This window comes from Salvelinus sp. IW2-2015, linkage group LG13 (genome assembly GCF_002910315.2).
Source record: "Salvelinus sp. IW2-2015 linkage group LG13, ASM291031v2, whole genome shotgun sequence".
NCBI lineage: Eukaryota > Metazoa > Chordata > Actinopteri > Salmoniformes > Salmonidae > Salvelinus > Salvelinus sp. IW2-2015.
Genome location: NC_036853.1, coordinates 44,977,349 through 44,994,706, shown reverse-complemented (window position 1 = coordinate 44,994,706; position 17,358 = coordinate 44,977,349). Strand labels below are relative to the sequence as shown.

Genomic DNA, 17,358 nt, shown 5'->3' with positions numbered 1-17,358 from the left:
GTTGACAACAATTTCAACATTTTTAATGGCTGTTATAGACCGACATAGATGTGGACGTGTCTAATATATCTGGTATGATTGTTTTGGATATTGAAATGATGCTTAGGSTATTACGTTTGTTGTTACTATTTAGTATAGGCTAACTCTATAATGATTATATAAGGATGTTTTTGAACCTATAGATTATATTGATGTAGGTCAGTGGCTTTCAAACCTCTCCTCGGGGACCTCCAGGTGTTTCACAATTTAGCTCACCTGATTCACCTATTCAACGGCTTGATTATTAGTCGAGACAGGTGTGCTAACCGTGGAATAGTTAAAATACGAGGAATGGCTGGGGGTCCCTGAGAAGAGGTTTGAAAACCCCTAATTTAGGTTACATCAATATTTTAAACATCCCTGACCATAAATATTGTCCTATTGATCAAATGTGTTGAAAAAGTGTATTACAATTTCAAAACGTATCCTTTGTAGTAATTATTCGTAAAGCGTATATTTGCTTGTTTGGTCACACACAGAGTTGTGCAATCACCTCTTTGTGAATGCTTGTTGCTATGAATCTGTAACACAATAAAGCTTGTTTTGCAAAGTAAATTGTGGAGGGAGGAAATGTGTACACCGACATAAATACAGATTTKTTTTTCACATACTGTTCATGAAGCGGTTGGTACTTTATGTTTAAAGAGATCGGATGAAGATAGCAATACTGTGGGTGGAGATTTGGTCACTGTACCCTCTAGTGGTCGATAAGGTGCATAAACTGGGAAGGAGAATAACAGGGKTTCCTTTACTCGGTCCTGGGGCCACCCCTGGGTGSAYGTTTAGTTTTTTGCCCTAGCACTACACAGCTGATTAAAATCATAAAAACTTGATGATTCATTTGTTATTTGTGCTWGGGCAAAAACCAAAACGTGCATCCAGGGGGACCCCAGGACCGAGTTTGGGAAACCCTGGAGTATAAAGGGCTAAATACTAAGCAAAACACCAAAAACACCAATCAACCATTGCACGGCTTGGTAAAACTGCGCTAGGCCCATTGCCAACCCAAACTACAGTATGAKGGGGAAAAAGGATACAAAAAAAACGGATTTCCTCCTCCAATTGGGAGGAAGCAAAGGGAATTGCTCTGTAAAGATAAGGTCCTCGGTATCTTACCATTTTTGTTCATCAGGGAGTGAGTGGAAAATATGCGCAAACGCCTCTGAAGARAGGCACACTGATATTCTCTCATTCTGTTATTTAGCGTACCCAAGGAGAGCACCACACAACTCTGACGTTACACTACTGGTCAAAAAATGTAGAACACTTACTCATTCAAAGGTTTTTCTTTATTTGTACTATTTTCTACACTGTAGAATAATAGTGAAGACATGAAAACTATGAAATAACACATATGTAATCATGTAGTAACCAAAAAAGTGTTAAATATATTTAATAATTGCGATTYTTCAAATAGCCACCCTTTGCCTTGATGACAGCTTTGCACACTCTTGGCATTCTCTCAACCAGCTTCACCTGTAATGATTTTCCAACAGTCTTGAAGGAGTTCCCACATATGCTGAGCACTTGTTGGCTGCTTTTCCTTCACCCTGCGGTCCGACTAATCCCAAACCATCTCAATTTGGTGAAAAAACAAAAAAAAAAAAAACAGGGGATTGTGGAGGCAGGTCATCTGATGCAGCACTCCATCACTCTCCTTCTTGACAAAAATAGCCATTACACAGCCTGGAGGTGTGTTGGCTTATTGTCATGTTGAAAAACAAATGATAGTCCATGCGGAGATCATCTGTTCACCCACACGCATCTCACAAAGACACGGCGGTTGGAAAAAAATCTCCAATTTGGACTCTAGACCACAGGACAAATTTCCAACGGTCTAATGTCATTGCTCATGTTTCTTGGCCAAGCAAGTCTCTTCTTCTTTTTGGTGTCCTTTAGTAGTGGTTTCTTTGCAGCAATTCGACATGTAGGCCTGATTCACGCAGTCTCCTCTGAACAGTTCATGTTGAGATGTGTCTGTTACTTGAACTCTGTGAAGCATTTATTTGGGTTGCAATTTCTGAGGCTGGTAACTCTCATGAACTTATCTTCTGCAGCGAAGGTAACTCTGGGTCTTATACTCCTGTGAAAACCATAAATATTATCCTATTGATCAAATTTGTGGTTAAAATGTATTCAATTTCAATGTATCTTTTGTAGTAATTATTCGTAAAGCGTATGTTTGCTTGTTTGGTCATACAGAGTTGTGCAACCACGTCTTTGTGAATGCTTGTTGCTATGGATTATAAAACAATAACGCTTGTTTTTGTGAAGTAAGGAATGTGTACATCGACATATTACAGAACCATTTGTACATGCTGTTGATGAACCTGTTGGTATTTTATGTCTAAAAAGATCGGATGAAGGCAGCAATACTGTCGGTGGAGATTTCTTTGGTCGCGGTACCCTCTAGTGGTCTATAAAGTGCATAAACTGGGAAGGAGTTAAAAGGGCCACGGTCAGTTGCAGACATAAATGTCATAGAGATGTGGTGATTCATGACTCAGTCGAACAACTCAGTCGATTCTATTTCATTCCCATCTACTCTGATAAAAACCAAATCGGATTGGTAAAATATGTAATGTATATTGTTGCTCTATGCAGTGCCATTGTAACACAACTCTTTTCTGTCCAACTTCCAGAGTCTGACTGTATCTTTGTTCATTAGATTTTGATTTATTGTACCATGGTAAAACATCAAAACCATTGCAAGGGTTGGTGAATCTGCACTAGGCCCAATGCCAACTCAAACTTTATTTGATTTTTATTTGATTTTTGTACCTTTATTTGAACAGGGAAGATATATTGATACCTAGGCATCTTTTACAAATGTGCCCTGTATATACAACATAAATATATACTTTATACACAAACAAATATATAGATATAAATTAACCTTTTGATACAGGATGCAGTGATGAGTATCAAAACTGTCATCTGTAACAAAACGAAGGGCACTATGGGAGATGGCATCCAAAGGTTTAAGAGTAGCAGCAGCTGATAACTAATATCACCATAATCATGGTTTCCATGTGTTTGATGCCATTCCATTCGCTCTGTTCCAGCCATTATTATGAGCTGTCTTCCCCTCAGCAGCCTCCACTGAAACGCAACATGCAAAGCGTTGGTCCCATGTAGCGTGAGCTGAAATAAAAGATCCCAGAAATGTTCCCTATGCACAAAAAGCTTATTTCTCTCAAATTTGTTTACATCCCTGTTAGTGAGCATTTCTTCTTTGCCAAGATAATCCATCCAACTGACAGATGTGGCGTATCAAGAAGGTGATTAAACAGCATGATCATTACACAGATGCACGCACCTTGTGCTGGGGACACAAATATTTGCAGTTTTGTCTAWAAACGTTGATGGAGGTTGCAATTGGCATGCTGACTGCAGGAATGTCCACCAAAGCTGTTGCCAGATAATTGAATGTTAATATTTCTACCATAAGCCGCCTCCGTCATTTTAGAGAATTTGGCAGTATGTCCAACCTGCCTCACAACTGCTGATCACATGTATGGTGTCGTGTGGGAGAGCGGTTTGCGGTCAAAGTTGTGAACAGAGTATCCCATGAGGCAAATGGTGGTCACACTAGATACTGACTGGTTTTCTGATCCACGCCCACACTTTTTTTTTAGGTATCTTTATTCCCAGTCATGTGAAATCCATAGATTAGGGCCTAATGAATTAAATCAAATTAACTGATTTCCTTATATGAACTGTATCTCAGTAAAATCGTTGAAATTGTTGCATGTTGTGTTTATAGTTTGGTCAGTATAACTGACCTGTGACTTCTGTGCGATGACAAGACTGGTGTGATAGACCTCTGAGCTAAAGCCTAGGCATTAACCTTAGACACACCTCTTCAGATCTCAGACAAGGTTACTCATCACATAAGTGTGGTTTACTGAACCACGTTAGTTTCATATACCCTGGTGCAGCATATTTGTTCATGGTCCCTGACACTACAGAGTCCTGAACATGTACGTTATTTCTAGACTTTTTTTAATGCTTTTCCTTTGTTTTGTTTTAATCACTACGGCCAGGTGTGGATCAACGGTTTCAACCTGGGCCTCTACTGGCCCGCTCGAAGCCCACAGTTCACCTTGTACGTGCCTGGTAGCATCCTGAGCACGGCCGCGCCCAACAATGTGACCGCCCTGGAGCTGGACCCATGCAACCCCNTGATACCTAGGCATCTTTTACAAATGTGCCCTGAATATACAATATAAATATATACTTTATACCCAAACTAATATATAGGTATACATTAACCTTTTGATACAGGATGCAGTGATGAGTATCAAAACTGTCATCTGTAACAAAACAAAGGGCACTATGGGAGATGGCATCCAAAGGTTTAAGAGTAGCAGCAGCTGATAACTAATATCACCATAATCAAGAACAGATAAAAAGGTTGACTGAATAATCTGCTTCCTACTGCTTAGAGAAAGGAACKGTCTGTTTCTGTAGAAAAATCTTAGCTTCTAAACCAGCTCATCTATTACTGAACAAAAATATAAACGCAACACAGGAGGTTGGTGACACCTTAATTGGGGAGGACAGGCTCATGTTAATGGCTGGAGCGGAATTAGTGGAATGGTATCAAATACAACAAACACATGGTTACCATAAGTTGGATGCCATTCCATTCGCTCTGTTCCAGCCATTATTATGAGCCGCTCTCCTCTTCGCAGCCTCCACTGAAACGCACCATGCAAAGTGTTGGTCCCATGTAGCGTGAGCTGAAATAAAAGATCCCAGAAATGTTCCCTATGCACAAAAAGCGTATTTCTCTCAAATTTGTTACATCCCTGTAAGTGAGCATTTCTTCTTTCCAAAATAATCCATCCAACTGACAGATGTGGCATATCAAGAAGGTGATTAAACAGCATGATCATTACACAGGTGCATGCACCTTGTGCTGGGGACACAAATATTTGCAGTTTTGTCACACAACACAATGCCACAGATGTCTAAAATGTTGGAGGTTGCAATTGGCATGCTGACTGCAGGAATGTCCAACAAAGCTGTTGCCAGAAAATTGAATGTTCATATTTCTACCATAAGCCGCCTCCAACGTCCTTTTAGAGAATTTGGGAGTTTGTCCAACCTGCCTTACAACTGCAGATCACATGTTTGGCGTCGTGTGGGCGAGAGGTTTGCTGATGTCAAAGTTGTGAACAGAGTACCCCATGAGGCAAATGGTGGTCACACTAGATACTGACTGGTTTTCTATTCCACGCCCACAATTTGTTTTAAGGTATCTTTATTCCCAGTCATGTGAAATGAATAGATTAGGGCCTAATGAATTACATTAAATTAACTGATTTCCTTATATGAACTTTATCTCAGTAAAATCGTTGGAATTGTTGCATGTTATGTTTATAGTTTTGGTCAGTATAACTGACCTGTGACTTCTGTGCGATGACAAGACTGGTGTGTTATCCCTCTGAGCTAAAGCCTAGGCATTAACCTTAGACACACCTCTTCAGATCTCAGGCAAGGTTACTCATCACATAAGTGTGGTTTACTGAACCACGTTAGTTTCATATACCCTGGTGCAACATATTTGTTAATGGTCCCTGACACTACAGAGTCCTGAACATGTACGTTATTTCTAGACTTTTTTTAATGCTTTTCCTTTGTTTTGTTTTAATACTACTGCAGGTGTGGTCAACGGTTTCAACCTGGGCCTCTCTGGCCCACTCGCGGCCCACAGTTCACCTTGTACGTGCCTGGTAGCATCCTGAGCACAGCCGCGCCCAACAATGTGACCGCCCTGGAGCTGGAGGGGGACCCATGACCCCGGCCTGTACCTGGAGTTCACCAACACTCGTTCCGAACCATTGTAAGTCTGACCACAAAACACCAGAGGCGCTGTTACATAAAGATCTCTTATGATGAGCGCTGATCAAAAATATACTTACTGTATTATCTGGAACACAGTGGTGGCACCTTAATTGGGGAGGATGGCTTGTGGTAATGATGGAGCGGAATCATGAATGGTATGAAATACACAAACACTCCGTTCCACCCAATATTATGAGCCGTCCTCCCCTCAGCAGCCTCCACTGATCTGGAAGTGATCTATTTTGCACTGATCTTTTAAAAATCAAGAAGTAATGTTCGTAATTTAACCACGGTGACTGTACCTTAACATGACCTTATATAGTGTCTTAAAACCGATATGACTTTGTTCACACGAGCGTCTCCATTCAAAGGGAATTAAGTATGGTCATTTGACAGTATGTATGTCTTTTTGGGAATGGATCAAGTTCACGAAGGAAAATTACTCATTAGAAGAGCTATGAACTTGAGTAGTACTCTAAATATAAGTTGAGTCAGTGGTGCTCAAATCATGAGCCTGGAGGTTTTATTTTTATGTCAAGGCACTATACAACCCAAAATACGCCTTTTAAAGGCATTTCTCCATGTTCACTGAGATCACATTCATGGTAACGCTGGCATGTCTGCTCCAGTGTAAATTACCTTTAAAAGTATCTTATAGTGCGCTGCGCTATAGAGCGCCTTGAGTTAAATCCTGACCTATATTGTGAATTGGGGAACATGGTTGAGAAGGATGTGTGCCAAATGATCTGTCCACCTAACTGCAGGGATATTATGTTCATTGATTTCTGTAATGAACCATTTGGTTTGGTTAAATGAATGTTCTTGTGTTCAACTGAAAACCTGATATGCTTCCTTTTAACAATTAGATTATTTCAAATACTTTGGGATTTCCTTGTATCTTGGTTGTTATCATTTTTGTTAATGTGTTGTTTAATGTGCAGGCACAAACCATGCTTTACCTTTTGATTTATAAATGTTTTAATAAAATTTGGTGAATGCAATATGATAATTGTCATAGTACCGCACAGATCTCAAGTTAGGATTTGAAATACAACCCTACATTAAAACAATCCAAATCTTAAACCCATCATGGAACAATGAAAAGATGAACACAGGAGAGAGTTATACAGCAGCAACATATACACCCATTATCATTCCAGAAGCCCCTGTTGTGGCCAACAGCCCCTATAAGCCTGCTCTGTAGATGTTCTCTTGGAGGGTAGATGGGCAGCTGCAACAGAGAGTGACAGGTCAGCGCCTCTGGGAAATGCTGTTGGGAGGAGTTGAGAAGGGTTTGGACCCTCATCCTGATCTGGTTCATACCCAGGATGGGCACACGATCAAGCCAGTCAGGAACACTGAAGGGCAAAGTGGTTAAAAGGGAGAGGGCAGTGAATGACAGAACAGAACTTATTCTCAGTAGCCCACGTTATTGGTTCATCTGTTACAATGAAAATGTTCCATACTTACACAGGAATGCTTTCTTTTGATCCTCTGTCAGTTCCTCAAACACCTCCCAGAATGTGACGATGTTGGATGCCCAGCATGGTACTCTCCTTCATACACAGTGTTCTAGTTTGGGGGAAATGCCCTCAATATGTGTGAAGCAATAGACACTTACACCATTCAAACTACTTGTCAAATCAATGTATCAAAACAACATTTTAGCTAGGTTTCAGAACATGTTCACCATGAATCCCAAATCAACCCCAGGACACTTGTTTTTTAGGCTCCATCTTGCCCTCCGATAGGCTACGTGACATTTCTGCATATATTTATATGTTTACGTCTAATGCGCTCAGATGTAAACTGAACGGGGTAGATTTGGGATTGAGCTTCAGTCATGTGTAACAAAACATGGTTCTGACCTGTTTCAGCGTCTCCCAGTCGAAATCTCCTTCCCCACCATCACTCCCCTCAGTTCCTCTGGCTGGAAGAACTCCACCACGTCCATGTCACACACCTTGAAGAAGCCTTCCTGAACTCTTCAAACACCACCTCTACTGACTGGTTGAAGATGTAGTTCACATAGGTGTCAACAAACTCCTTCCTGTCAAAAGAAGACAGACAGAGTCAGATATCCATTGAGTTGTAGCTAGTATAGGTGGAGTCAATTCAAGGAATGAGAAGCATCATTTACTTTCCATTATGATTTCTCCATTCATACAATTACATTTCAACGTGAGATGATATTGCCGAAATGGAATTGACACCAATCCTGGTAGCTGTAGCAATGGATATGTGTCATACTGTAAACCTTGTATTTTGTCAGTTGTAAATATATGCTATAATCTTACTTATTAGCACTTGTGACAAGTTTTCCAGTTTCTTTGGGATCAAGTTCCACCGCTACATCACCCCACATCACCTATAATAGAGTAATGAAAATAGTGAGGTAAATGAACAATGATAACACTGCAGACTGAGGGTATGGACAAATAGATGGGAGTGACTGCGAGAGACATACACACTAAAATAATATAATGATCTTATGTTCAGTAATCATACCACTTCACTTCAATGTAGGATTTTAATTTGAGCCAATTTGATACAGCAGGAAAATAATCTGCAGCAACTGGAAATGTGAATTATGTGTATTATAATTAATGGACATTTTTTGTAGGGGTTGATAGATTTTTCGTAAGGGCAAATCAAGTCTGTCATTTTAAAGTGTAAATTACTAACTTTAGAAGCCTTTTAAAACCTTGAATACACTACAGTTTGCATTCTTGCGTGTGGGAAAATTGTCAGCCAAAAAGAGTATCAAATAAAAATCCTACACTGTATTATGTTACATTTTATTTGTTCATCGATCAAACTGTTTGAATGCAATACATACTGAGAAAGTCCTGTCCATGTTTTCAACATCATCATCAGGAATCCAAGATGTTCTGCAAACCCCTTCAAAAGCATTGAAAAAATATGTGACAATAGATGTGACAATTATAAATTGGCAATCAAAAATCATGATGCTTTCATAAGTGAAAAAAAACTATTAACCAATAACTAATAATTGCTTATCCACACAGAGCAAGTGCCCTGCCCCTGAGATGCAATAAAATGCATTGAGATGCAATTTCTTAATCTGTCCTTGGTGTCCTTATAACAAATACACCTGCCTGTACTGTAATACATTAATGACTAAGGGATAACAATATATTATGGTCTGAACTTACTTTGCTTCAATGGGGCTAAACTCTCTCAGGTCCTCTAAAGAGGGCTTGATGTTCACCAGCTTCTTGAAGAAGGCCATGGGGAAGGGGAGGTGCACCATGTTGTTGTTGTACAGGGCCATCCCACACAGAACCCCAAACAGGAAATAACGCTTCTCCGCCACTCTAGGCTGTTAGTGAGGATGTGTTGGACAAGAGACAAGAAATAAGCCATGAGTGAAAGTATCGGACATGCTGTTGTTAATCTGGGGAAAATGATTAATATACAGTAAAGGGTAGGCATTGTGGTTTCTAGAATACAGTAGTAGGCTAGTAATACAGTAATAATACGATAGTAGTTCCTCTCTAGATTCATATCATTACAGTGTTTCACTACCAGCACATTTGAAGCTATTTGAAAGTACAATAATTATCAATATTTTATTTCTATAATGTGTTGAGGTGCGGAAAACCTCATAATCCATGTGCGATTTACCTAAACGTGCCTCACCATTGCAGGGAACCAGGCCAGCGTCTCGGTGTCGTTGTACATGAACATCCCAGACTCAGGGACCAACAGCTTTTTAAACAAATGGAGGAAGAAGTCCCTTTTGTAGACATCTGTCAGCTTCGCATCCTCGTCAAAATACACCTGAGAGAGGTAAGCAGTACATTTTGGCATAGCCCTTCTCTGTTCAAAACATTGTCTCATCATATTAAAAAATATGGACTTACCACAAGGGACCTCTTGAAGGTACTGGGACATGCTACACTCAGTTGATGGAAAGTGTCTTCGAYGAGTGATGCTCTATTCAGCCTCAGCTCAAAGAACGGAGCAGGCGCCGCCATGAGGAACATGTCAAAAGGCCCCATGCCAGTCCTCTGCAATGCATGCAGTACAATATTAAGTCTTCAGTTAGTGCTTTTCTAGCATACAAGACAGGTATTATTTCAACCAGTTTCTTCCATCCAAAAGGTTAAGAAATATGGCTGGTTTCTTCAGTAGGGATGGTCAATATTCTAGAGCGACTTGGAATGCAGGCTTTTGCACCAGCCCTGTTCTAACACCTGATTCAGCTAATCAAAATCCTGGTGAGCAGCTGATTAGTAGAACCAGGTGTGTTAAGGCAGGGTAAGAGCAAAAACCTGCATACACAGTCAGTTGGTCTCTAGTAGGGGGTTTAGCCACCCTGATTCATAGTATCGGCTGTATATTATAATACTATATATTGAGAAGCAGGATTCATTACCTGTGTAAGTGCGGCATTGATGTTAAAAACATTTATCTTGCTCTGCAGGTTCATCAAGAATGGGTAACGACAAAAGATGGCAGGTGTCTGATCCACATCCTGAAAGTGATGCAAAAGAAAACATACAATGCATCTCAATTAAGTAGCTTCTTTGTCTAATTATGTTAATCTGCACTGATAAGAAGGAACTTTAGGAGGTGAGAAAGATTCTCCAGTAGGAAAACAAAATGTTTCCTTCACTCTCTCTTTCCAGACCATTTCAGGTAGAGGAAATCTAAAGCCTCTATTGAGATGCAGCCAGGACACTTTCTAAGACCCAAACAACGAACATCAAAACACCTCAAGACTGACAGCAAATAGCATTGTTAGCAATCGGTGACTGAGACTAAATAACTTTTCTTACCTGCTTTGACCATAAACGCCAAAGCTTTACATCCTCCTCTAGAAATTTGGGATTGAAGTGAACCTCCTCCATACAAAAGGTACTGTCTGGAACTGTCTGGGTCTCTACAGATTTCTGGTTTGCCTTTGAAATAATATAGAAAAGTAAAATACATTGATAATAAATAAACAATTATTTGCAAGTATTAGCTAAATATTTTACATGTTTGTCAGCAAAATAATATTTCATCAAATCTCAGTTACAGTCTCATCGATTCTAAATAGGTTGCATTGAAATAACTGCCACCCTGGCACCAGATTGGTCCTCGAAGTTGACTGGTCAAAATGGGAAAACAGCATTATAAATGGATTGACAGTACGAGCAGAGAAGCATGGACACTGACTCTGTGGAGATGRCCGAGGACCTGGAGCAGGTGTTTGATCCCAGGGTCACGAGTGCGTAGAATATGTTCACTCCTCAGAATCCCCGACAGGGCCTTCTTCCACACCCCAATGTGCTTGGTCATGACAGATGGCGTCAATGAGGACCAGCAGTCACCTACAGGACATGATAACACACAGATTACTTTCTCAAACCATTCGTAGGGGTATAGAATTTGATCTACTTCACAATTTTTATCTATTTTATTTATTTTTATTTTACCGTTATTTTACCAGGTAAGTTGACTGAGAACATGTTCTCATTTGCAGCAACGACCTGGGGAATAGTTACAGGGGAGAGGAGGGGGATGAATGAGCCAATTGTAAACTGGGGATTATTAGTTGACCGTGATGGTTGAGGGCCAGATTGGGAATTTAGCCAGGGGCACCCCCAATGTGCACACGTTTTGTTGTAGCCCAGCACTACCACACTCGATTCAAATTATCAATGGTTTTGTAAATTTAGCCTAGTCTAAATCTGCCAGACAGCGAATGAACAAGGACAAAATAAGTTGTCTACAGCACAAACAGATTTACGACTACGTTGTTGTTGAGTAGTTGAATTTGGGGTGACACACTTTAAACATTTTAAATGGACGGCAACATTACCGAGGACCTGCAGCTTGTCGGGGTGCAGTCTGAGGAGAGCAGCAGCAACGGCTTCGGTGAGATCTGTCCTTCTGTGCTGTTTGTGAAGGACCCTGAGGAGCTCAGGGAGAACCAGGTAGACCCTCAAGCTCTCCACTCCAATGGGCTCCTCATACAGGGAGGGAAGTAGTGTGTGCTGGACAACAGCTTCAACCTAGTGCAATGAAAGAGGTGTGTGAATCGTCCCTCGTTCAAATGATAATGACAACAATTTAGAAGTATTTCAGCAATTCAATGTGCAATCAAAGATACATGTCAGAATACAATTACATATCAATTTATATATATATTCACAAAATACCTCAGTCAAAACTTTGTCCTTTTTCGCCAGCTTCCGGTGAGACAAATCCAGGCCAGACTGTTTAGGTGAGGTTTGGAAATGTTTGTCACAACTAATAAAACCAATAAATAATTGTCAATATCTAGGCCATATTTAAATCAGTATTCGTCAATAATGTAATATTTCAAACATAAGACAATCATGTATTTGAACCAATATTAAATACTGTTACCTTTAATCAAGAAAGCTCCTATTTAAACATGATGCAGAAGAAAACATTTCCTGCAATTTCAGTTCAGTATGTGACCGTACATAAACAAAATAAGGAAATAACAACAACGGTAAATTATAGCTACTTATATCATACTTACTTCTGTCCTTTTTTCCAAGACTTTGAATCACATTCCGAGATCCATTTGTCAATGATTTCTTCATCTATAGCTTGTTGTGTCACTTTGCCCACACTTGACCTGAGATTGTTAGACCTTTCTTCAGACTCCTGGGAAGATGACAATGTGATGCAACGTATCACAGCAATGTTAAGTACAAAGGACAAACTATGTCCTGTTTTGCTAACTCATTGTTTCAAATATGAATTGTGTCCATACCTGACCAAGAGTGCACAATGCAAAGGAATGGTTTCCTCCAGCAAAAATGTGTTGAATTTTCTGGTCATCAATCTGGTCTGAAATGTTGACAAAAATAGTTGATGATCAAGTTAATGTTATTTCATGTTTTACCTCATGTTATTTTAGTTGAGTATTGAAATAAGCCTTTTGTTGAGTTGACGTTTATTCAAGTTTGATCTGTTCTGAAAATGCGTGTACTCTGGGTAATGTTATACGATAAATGAATGTTTTACCTGGCAGTTGTACTGGAAGGGGCACAGACTGATCAATCTTTACTCCATTTCCCAGCTGCCCTTGCTCTCCGCACCCAAATGAGTAGATCTTATTGGAAGGCCCCACAAATGCTAATGTGTGGTGTCTAATGTGGCAAACGGACAGAGAAAACATTTCTCAAATCAACAATGAATTCTAAAAAGGTCTTATGCTAAGATGAAAATAACCAAAACAGTCCTACATCAATTTTTGTTGTATCACAACATTTTGTCAATTCCAGATCATGTCTAATAAGTGTAACCTACCTTCCACAGGCTATCTGGGTCACCTTTGACCCCCAGAGTTGCCCCACCACTCGAGGTTGTAGTTCATCTCGGAGAGAGTTGTGTCCAAGCTGTCCATAGCGGCCTGAGCCAAATGTGAACACCACACCTCCCTAGAACAAAATCAACCCAGACAGTTATCATAGTGTTTTCCTCTACGTTAATGAGGACGTTTCAATACGAATTTCCAGGGAACAAAAAACTACAACACTGAGACACCCATTTAAATAAATACACATAAAATGTAGACATATTGTATGGTCCAAACAACATTTAGTTCAAATGATAGGGAAAAGTGTAATTATGTCACCTTTGTCAGAACGGCAGTATGTTCTCCTCCACATGAAATTCAAACAGTCTTCTTCAGATTCAGGCAATCAACAGGAGCTGGAGCATGTCTGTCTACAGAAAATTGGCTTCATTTTATTAAAATTATTTATTTACAAAACAACACATACCTCATATCACACACATGACACAATATTGTTCTCTAATCCTGGTCAAAAAAGTTTTTAAACTACAATTTTTTGGGGTTCATATTAGATAAATCAGGGGTCTCCAGCTACAGTCTGAGAGAGCTATTGAGTGTGAAGGCTTTTGTTTAAACCCAGCACTAACACACCTGTTTCAAATAATGTATTGTTCATGGTCTTCGGTCTGGACCTTGATTATTTAAATATATTTAACAGGAGTCAACACATACACGTATGCTATTGTGTTATGTATACTGTACTTTTTGTGTCCCCTAGTCCCAGTTGCCCAGCTGTGTTCTTGTCCCAGCCAAACACATCTCCAGAAAGGGACAGAGAGAAGCTGTGGTCTCCCCCTGCAGTGATCTGAACCAGGGGGATCCCTGATAGAGACTTCAGGGGCTTGGGGGACATGGCGCTGGGCTCGGAAATAGAGCCTACAATATACTGACGCATTTGACACACATGATAATGCTTGAAACATTACCACCCAGTCGATACATTGTACGTTTCTAACACTTATGGTTGAGATTGAATTAACATAAATATAAACTATGCACATTATGACTTTCATTAACACTGATGCAGACGTTAGTAAGGCGTTGTTATCATGTCATGTAAGTAACACGTAACGCAGCAGGAGTCACGCAGAAGTTAGTAAGGTGCTGGTATCATGTCAGGTGGTACGGTTGCCTAGACTTATATATGTCCCTTATCACCTCCCATAACATATATATATATGTCCCTTATCACCCCCCATAGCTATCTAACTTGCAGCAGCAACAATGTTATTTATTATCATCCCATACAACCGTGCCTGTTTTGACTGGAGTAGCCTATTCTATTGGATTCGACAACACTTCCTGTATCTACTCACCCCAACGCTAGAATCCAATGGGCTGCTATAGCATTAGCTATAACATGCTGACGAAAATACCAGTCATTAAAATCTAGCAGTATTTAAATCTTCTCGATTTGTCCGTTGGGATAATTAGGAGTACACCGCCGTATCCCATCAATGGATTTCCGAGCCATATGTCTCGCCGGCTCCGCGCTGTCCTGATCGTTGCCTAGCCAAATTCCGACTAGAGAGAGAACGTAATGAACGTCTAGTCGGATTCAGGCTAGGCTGCAATGGCTGCAGAAAGTATTCATACTTAATCCACATTTTGTTGTGTTATAGCCTGAATTCAAAAATGTATTAAACATTTGTTTATCTCACCCATCTACACTCAATACCCCATAATGACAAAGTGAAAACATGTTTTTACAATTTTATTGCAAATTTATAGAAAATTAAATACAGAAATGTTTCATTTGCATAAATATTCACACCCCTGAGTCTATACTTTGTAGAATCACCTTTGGTAGGATTATAGCTGTGAGTCTTTCTGAGTAAGTCTCTAAGGGTTTTCCACACCTGGATTGTGCAACATTTGCCCATTATTCTTTTCAAACTCTGTCAAATTGGTTGTTGATAATTGCAAGACAACCATTTTAAGGTCTTGCCTTACATTTTCAAATAGATTTAAATCAAAACTGTAACTTGGCCACTCAGGAACTTGGCCACTCAGGAATATTCACTGTCTTCTTGGTAAGCAACTCCAGTGTAGATTTGGCCTTATTGTCCTGCTGAAAGGTGAATTCATCTCCCAGTGTCTGGTGGAAAGCAGACTGAACCGCGTTTACCTCTGGGATTTTGACTGTGCTAAGCTCCATTCCGTTTATTTTTTATCCTGAAAACTCCCCAGTCCTTAATGATTACAAGCATACCCGTAGCATGATGCAGCCACAACTTAAAAATATGGAGCGTGGTACTTAGTAATGTGTTGTATTGGATTTTCCCCAAACATAACACTTTGTGTTCAGGACAAAAATGTAATTGCTTTGCCACAGTATTACTTTAGTGCATTGTTGCAAACAGGGTCCATGTTTTGGATTTATCAAATTCTATACAGGCTTCTATCTTTCTTTTCACTCTGTCAATTAGGTTAGTATTGTGGAGAACCTGCAATGTTGTTGATTCATCCTCCATTTCCTCCTATCACATCCATTAAACTATGTAACTATTAAAAGTTATCATTGGCCTCATGGTGAAATCGTTGAGTGGTTTCCTTCCTCTACGGCAACTGAGTCAGGAAGGACACCTGTATCTTTGTAGTTACTGGGTGCATGGATACACCATCCAAAGTGGAATTAATAACTTCACCATGTTCAAAGGGATATTCATTGCCTGCTTCTTTTTATTTTTACCCATCTACCAATAGATGCCCTTCTTTGCAAGGCATTGGAAAACCTCCCTGGTCTTTGTGGTTGAATCTGTGTTTGAAATTCCTTGCTCGACTGAGGGACCTTACAGATAATTGGGGTACAGAGATGAGGTAGTCATTCAAAAGTCATGTTAAACACTCACACTCTTATTGCACACAGCGTGAGTTCATGCAACTTATTATGTGACTTGTTAAGTCCATTTTCACCTCTGAACTTATTTAGGTATGCCATAACAAAGGGTTTGAATATTTATTGACATGTTGTATTAATTTATATATACTGTATATATATATAAAAATAATACAATTCCACTTGGACATTATGGGTTATTGTGTGTAGGCCAGTGACCAAAAATCTAAATTTAATGCATTTTAAATTCAGGCTGTAACACAAACAACTTTTGGAAAAAGTGAAAGTGTGTAATTCTGAAGGTACTGTAATTGAGCCCACAGGACACGCTTTCTCCCCAAACTAATTCAGATAAAACATTAGCCTACCTTTTGGTTGCTTGTTGTAGCCTACTCCTTCTCATTTCGTTAACTTTAAATTCCATATTTTTTTCCAACTTGCATTGCATCAGTGAACTCTCACTCCACTTGCTTGACATTGAGCCTCTTTGCCCACTTGATTGGCAAACATAAACAAAAAGCTACACACCTGAAGGTTCTGGTTGGCTACTGGTCTTTTTATGGGGCGCCCGTGCACTTCATAGAAACTACATTAAAGAGTTGAACTTTTATTAAATTGACTATTTGAAATGTCATGGCATAACCGGGTATGTAACAATGTCACATGAATATTTTAATTTAATTCAGAAAAAGCCTTTTCAGTGTTAATTAAAATAGTCCTATACATTTTTGTCTTGAAAAAACTCATATTAAACAAGTATCGAATACCAACGTCCATTTGGATATTCGAATAACCGTACACATCCCGAGCAGAAAAATATACATTTTATGACATAGAATTAGGCATAATGATTATGGATCTAGATTGCAGGAAAAAGTGTGTGTGTGAGAGAGAGAGAGGGGGAGAGAGGGAGAGAGAGATTATGTACAGTATCTAGAGAGTAACAGGAAGTGTTACTCTGATGCTACAGACCTCTGAGGAAGTGAGACAATTCAACGGACTGTGAAACAAGTTCAGAAGGTGAGATTGAAAATCTAACAAATTATTATTTGGATATTCAATTTCTTATGGTTATTTACAAATCGATGCAATAGCCCAAAGTTCTCTGTATCGAGCACAGAAAAAACTTATTTAAACAAGGAAATGAAATAGGCTAGTGGCAACTTAAGAAACAATACTAATGTGTCATGCAATCAAGATATGCACTTAAGGAAATATACTGTGGGCTCCAAATTTCGACAAATGCAAAGATTCTTTCTTCAGAAAGACACCAGTGTCC

The 17,358-nt window shown here is 39.5% G+C and overlaps 2 protein-coding genes and 1 pseudogene across 2 annotated transcripts in view; 2 read left to right on the top strand and 1 right to left on the bottom strand.

The window, feature by feature from the left end:
* LOC139022623 (uncharacterized) overlaps positions 1 to 5,845 on the top strand; it is an 8,042-nt pseudogene extending 2,197 nt beyond the window's left edge.
* Positions 1 to 14,483, bottom strand: part of LOC111971571 (probable E3 ubiquitin-protein ligase HERC3) — a 20,651-nt gene extending 6,168 nt beyond the window's left edge. Inside the window, 19 exon segments of the mRNA XM_070446012.1 lie at positions 7,761 to 7,786; positions 7,789 to 7,869; positions 7,872 to 7,942; positions 8,190 to 8,260; positions 8,732 to 8,783; positions 9,069 to 9,235; positions 9,556 to 9,696; positions 9,780 to 9,926; positions 10,295 to 10,393; positions 10,698 to 10,820; positions 11,080 to 11,234; positions 11,726 to 11,918; positions 12,066 to 12,159; positions 12,416 to 12,543; positions 12,653 to 12,729; positions 12,907 to 13,031; positions 13,192 to 13,322; positions 13,520 to 13,611; positions 13,943 to 14,483. Coding sequence (XP_070302113.1) covers positions 7,761 to 7,786; positions 7,789 to 7,869; positions 7,872 to 7,942; positions 8,190 to 8,260; positions 8,732 to 8,783; positions 9,069 to 9,235; positions 9,556 to 9,696; positions 9,780 to 9,926; positions 10,295 to 10,393; positions 10,698 to 10,820; positions 11,080 to 11,234; positions 11,726 to 11,918; positions 12,066 to 12,159; positions 12,416 to 12,543; positions 12,653 to 12,729; positions 12,907 to 13,031; positions 13,192 to 13,322; positions 13,520 to 13,611; positions 13,943 to 14,135 — 2,166 coding nt within the window. The 5' untranslated portion in view covers positions 14,136 to 14,483.
* Positions 14,484 to 17,040: 2,557 nt separating this feature from the next.
* LOC111971567 (endonuclease domain-containing 1 protein) overlaps positions 17,041 to 17,358 on the top strand; it is a 23,203-nt gene continuing 22,885 nt past the window's right edge. Inside the window, exon 1 of the mRNA XM_023998408.2 lies at positions 17,041 to 17,099. The gene's annotated coding sequence lies outside the window, so the exon portion shown is untranslated. The remainder of the gene's footprint in view (positions 17,100 to 17,358) is intronic.